The 5,416-nt window shown below is 43.7% G+C and overlaps 1 protein-coding gene across 7 annotated transcripts in view; it reads left to right on the top strand.

Moving 5' to 3' along the window:
- The first annotated feature begins 842 nt into the window (after window positions 1-842).
- The window catches only part of LOC311234472 (RING finger protein 122), a 17,485-nt gene continuing 12,911 nt past the window's right edge, over window positions 843-5,416 (top strand). Inside the window, exons 1-3 of one of the 7 annotated variants that reach the window (XM_084321672.1) lie at window positions 843-1,744; window positions 1,996-2,114; window positions 4,030-4,160. In XM_084321672.1, coding sequence (XP_084177798.1) covers window positions 4,051-4,160 — 110 coding nt within the window. In that variant the 5' untranslated portion in view covers window positions 843-1,744; window positions 1,996-2,114; window positions 4,030-4,050. Of the gene's footprint in view, window positions 2,227-2,712; window positions 2,815-4,003; window positions 4,161-5,416 lie in introns of those variants that run through there. The other 6 variants (XM_084321671.1, XM_084321670.1, XM_084321669.1 and 3 more) reach the window with 6 other exon arrangements.

The following is a 5,416-nucleotide window of genomic DNA, read 5'->3' as shown; positions in this document are numbered from 1 at the left end:
GCCTGTGGTGTTTGTTTACCTTTCTTGTGTGCCTTCCTGTTCACATGTCTCTCCTCTAGCTGCCATTACATCAGTCTTCTGCATTCATGTTTATGTTTACGATAATATCTGCTTGCCCAAGTGACTTTCTATGCATGCCCCCCCCCCCCCATCTGTCCATCTGTCTGTCAACCATCAACCATCAATTGTTTGTCTATGTGACACGTGTGTATCAGTTCATAGCTTGCCTGGCTGGCTGCCATGTCTGCCTGTTCACATGCCATCTGCTCTACAGCCTGCTGCAGCTACCCACCTTATAGCTTACAGCTGGAAAGCTTACCTCCTCCAATGTACAGTTTCTACGTCAAATGTACACTCTTTTCTGGACACTTTTTGTATCACAAACAGTACTGTATTTGCAAATCTGGTATGTCATAAATGTACAGATGTAGCAGTACTGTCTATCTGTATGTCGTGTGTGACTGTCATATGTTATGATGAATTGAAAATGGGGGACCCTGATGTAAACAAGATGAAAGTCTTTCTCTGGTCTGCATCCCCTTAACAATTGTATGTATTGAGCTGTACTGTACTAGTCTGTACCCATTCTGCAATCTGTTAATAAAGTTTTCAATCAATCAATCAATCAATCAATCAATCAATCAGGGGGTAGGGGGTAGGGAGGAAGGAGGGGGCGGGGGAAAGCAGAGCTGTGATGCAGACAGCGAATCACATGAGCAAGGATCTGTTTACAAACTGAGAGCTGTAGTGCTGCTCGGCAACATTAGGCACTGGAAGCAGGGGAGAGAAAGAAAGAAAGAAAAAGAAACATACAAGAAAGAAAGAAAGAAAGAAAGAAAGAAAGAAAGAAAGAAAGAAAGAAAGAAAGAAAGAAAGAAAGAAAGAAAGAAAGAAAGAAAGAAAGAAAGAAAGAAAGAAAGAAAGAAAGAAAGAAAGAAAGTGTCCGGACCCAAATTAGTATTATTAGGTTCATTGTCCTTCTCTTTTTCTTTTTACCTCCATTGCCCCCCTGTTTTTTTCTGTGGAGGAAGAGAGGGGGGAGCAGAGCAGATGGTGGGGGCTGACAGAGAGGAGGCAGAGAGGACAACAGCAGTGTGGGCCGTGAGGAGAGATCTGCGTTCTTCATAGGAACAGTGAAGCTGCACCGCTGGGAGAACCCATCTGAGTCCTTCCTTTGTTTCTCCCTAATAATTGGCAGAGGCAGCCAGAGAGCGACTCATCGAGGAAATCAAAAGGAGAAGAAAGAGAGAAAGAGAGGAGGAAAGCAAGAGAGAGTGGAGAGGAGGGGTGAGCTGAGCCTTGTGACAATGTTTTGAAGGGAGACAAAAGCAGGGACTGCACTTATCTGGATAACAGACCTCGCAGCCACAGTGGTGCCTGTGATTTGGAGTTTTTGCCTTGTTGTTGTTTGGACTACTGTCACTGACGCACGTTCACCCATCAGAGGACCATCCCTGCAGAAACAGAAGACTGTGTGGTTACTGTGTTATAAGAAGAAGACTACGTGGTTACTGTGTTATGAAGAACATGACTACGTGGTTACTGTGTTATGAAGAACAAGACTACGTGGTTACTGTGTTATGAAGAAGACTATGTGGTTACTGTATTATGAAGAAGACCACGTGGTTACTGTGTTATGAAGAAGACCACGTGGTTACTGTGTTATGAAGACCAGAGGCGTTGTAATCCAGCTGATTCCTGCTGCTTCTGTCTGATGATCCCATGTTTCCAAGTCTGGATGACGGTAGATAATTTCCTGACTTATAGTTTTACTTGATTTGCGATTAGCCTAAAAAGAAACATTGATACCGTTTGGTTGAATAATCAGTGTTAAAATCAATTCATGTTGTCACGTGTGTGTGTCTCCTTGGATAATTGAGAGACTTACCCAGGAGAGGTCTGCTTTACTTCCAAAACCACCGGCATTGACCTACATTCAACCTATCATCAACTACTAGAGGGACAACACTTTTCATTTCACTTCACTCACCATAGCAGAACCTGAGGAGGAGCGGACGCATTGACCAGCTCTGACCACCAGAACTCACCCTACCAAGTCAGTGTGTCCAGCCAGGCATCATCCCCTGGGACAGTTAGCTGTGGAGCCAGACGTGGTAAGACAATAGGTCGCAACATCAGACTCTGGTCTGTCCCATACAGGTTCTGTGGGTCTGCGCGGCGGTTCGGGGGGCTGGTTTCATGCGCCCTGTGTCCAGTGGTGTAGCGGTGAGTATGTTAACTTAACCATCAGTTTATCATTGGCAATAATATGGCTTGTTATGTGCTCATACTGGTGGGAATACTAGGAAATGGTATCGGGTATATTCTAATCAGTAGGCGTACGTATAAATGCCTATTAGAGGGGGTTCATGTTTCTTCAGGGGCCATCGTTTTTCTGGCAAATGCTATCAATGATTTGACTAACATCCTGCTAGGGTTCCAGATGCCTCCCCCCTGTACAGTTAACACTACGGTCCTGACCAAACACTTCTGTCTCAGAAAGGTGGTTGTAGTTTTTGAACCCCTGCTCAGGCAGGGAATGACCTTTGAACCAGGAAGTACTAAGTAGTCCCCTTGTTCTGTACCAGCGATTTTGGGTTTGAGTTCCGAAGCGGTGTTCTGTGGAATGAAAAGTGCCCTGTCCCTGCAAGCCAGATGCCTGTTGCTCCACACAGAGCGCACACTTTTAGCATGCATTCCTGGGCCAAGGAGCAAGTGGTACACATTCCTGAGTGTGACACAGGGAATCGTTGTAAATAGTAACAGCTTTGACACAATAAGAGAGGAATATTCGTCGTGGGAATTATGAATTGGGTAAATATGTGGAATGTTTCCCTTACAGTAAAGTTAACATGTGGTTATGGAATAGTTCAGTCTCATATTAGCCCCCAAGTAAGGAAGGCTGCAAGAGATCTTTCCTGTCATCAAGACAAAAGACCTGACAGAGAAGGAACTGCTATTATTAACCTCTCTCTCTCTCTCTCTCTCTCTCTCTCTCTCTCTCTCTCTCTCTCTCTCTCTCTCTCTCTCTCTCTCTCTCTCTCTCTCACACCAACAGAAAGGAATAGACAGCAGAAACACATACAGACACACGTACACACGCGCAACACAAAGGCCCTCGAGGAACTGGTCCGTCTCGCACGTCTTCCCCCGGCGTGCAGCACATTATATCTCCCTTTCCAACGCAGTGTGAAATGATGATGCAAATCTACGATGGCAGCAGTGTATCTGAATCAAGAGGCTTTCCAGATGTGCAGAATAATATGCATGCCAAGCTTGCACACGCACACACATGCACACACACACAAAAGAGAGAAAAACCAAGCATGTAAAGAAGCCATCAAAGTCAGAAATATTCAAACATTGAAGCTCGCCCACACTGATGACGTGTAGGCATGCAAAACATTATGCTAACTCTGCATTCCAGCTTGCATTTGACCCCGGCCTATGATGTGAAACATCCGTGTATGAAATAAGCGAGACTCTTAATTCCATTAATGCTTTCAAATGCAATTCGTCTGATTCAAACACCCTTTGTGTCCATTTTAAATCAACATGTACATTAATTCTGAATTCAATTCCTCAAATGTAAACTATCCCATCTCTGTCCCCCGTGGCTGTAACACATTCATATTTTGAAATGCCTGCCATTCCTTGCATTAATGAACTAGAGTATGATGTATTTGCCGCTGCCTTGGCCTTTGTGTAAAAGACAGAGTGTTCTTTGAGATTTTGGAACTGGTCCAGAGACACCCCCCAGTGTAGCCTCTTTGGGCATTTGAATCCGTTTCAAAGCAGTTGTTAACCTCAGGCAAGATAGTACACATACAGTACCAATTTGTCTGGCAAGTTACCGTTTTTGCTTTAATCTTATCTACTCATTTTATAGATAAAATCTAATTTATGTTTATAATCTGCACCTAGCTCAAAGCAACAGTTGTGATTGGATGATCAAGGAGTTTGAGATAGGTCACTAACCTTCCCCTCTGGCATCTCACCTCAGGATGTCTATGTGGCCTTGGATTGCAGAACTCTGACCCCTACTGCCAGATGACGTCTGAAGAGATGTACCACCTACCCCTCAACGTCTATGTCCTCACCCTGGGCATCGGCCTCTTCATCTTCTTGCTCAGCCTCATTTTCTGCTGCTACCTGTTTAGGTATGAAGCACATGGCAAGGCTGCCTTATAGCTCCTTAATTAAACCTTTTGGGCAACATTGTTTGGCAACGTTGTTGGGAAACGTTGGACGCGCAGATGTCTCAACAATGTTGTACTAATTGCATGACAACCTCTTGTTGCCCAGATAAATTATATTATATGTCCTATTATATATATGTCCTCTCTGTCTCACTTAATTTCCTGCTGCTCTATTATGTTGCCCAAAACGTTGCCCAGTGGATCACCACCCTCAGGCTTCACACACCTGGTAGAACTATTTATTTCCCTAAAAAAACACATAGGCTATGCGTATTTATTTACTGATCAACTTAAGCATGACTGATAAAAGTAGTATGCGCCAGGGTGGCGCACCACGTAACACACTTCAGTGCAACGTGGCTGTCCCAGGTTCGACTCCCGGACCCGGCGACATTTGCCTCCCCACATCTTCTCCCATCCTTCCTCTCTGTCTATCCAATAAAGCAATAAAAATGCCCAAAAAAAAAAAAAAATAGTATGTCTATTGAGCCCTACAACAGACCGATAGGATATGTATGTAAAATGTTTTTTGAGCAACCTGGTGCCATGTTTCAGTGTCAGTGGAGATCATCATGAAGGGCACCTTCTTCACCTGCTATTTTACACGTGGTTCCTGGCAAACGTAGACAGACAGGCTGTTACTTGAACTTTGCCACTGGTGTGAATTCCAGGATGAGCCGGTCTCAGTTGACACATACAGCATGACAAGACACGTTCTAAACTAAGACAGACGCTCTATTGACACGCTCCGTATGCATTATACAAACTAAGCTCTATGACGAACCACCGCAGATTGATAGGGTTAAGTCAAAACTCATCCTAATTATTGCAAGTTCACGTGTGTTTTTCAAAGGGCTGAACAGAAAGCTCAAAGAGTCTCAACAAACGCTAGTGGGATGAAAACACGAGCCGCTGCTGGAAATACACTATAAAATTAACCATTTATCTCCGAAGTCTCCTTTCAAATTGGTAACGCAGTCCTCTTCTTCTTTCTGGGAAGCATTGACGAACACTCTGTTCGTTGATTGATTGAAAACTTTATTAACAGATTGCAGAATGGGTACAATACAGTACAGCTCAATACAAACAACTGCTAAGAGGATGCAGACCAGAAAAATACTTTCATCTTGTTTACATAAGGGTCCTCCATTTTCAATTCATCAAGACATTTATGACATACAAGACATACAAATATACAGTACTGTGTAAGAAAAAAG

Source organism: Notolepis coatsorum (assembly GCF_963971535.1).
Source record: "Notolepis coatsorum genome assembly, chromosome: 9".
NCBI lineage: Eukaryota > Metazoa > Chordata > Actinopteri > Aulopiformes > Paralepididae > Notolepis > Notolepis coatsorum.
Note: the sequence above shows the minus strand (reverse complement) of the source record. Positions and strands in the feature narration are given on the sequence as shown.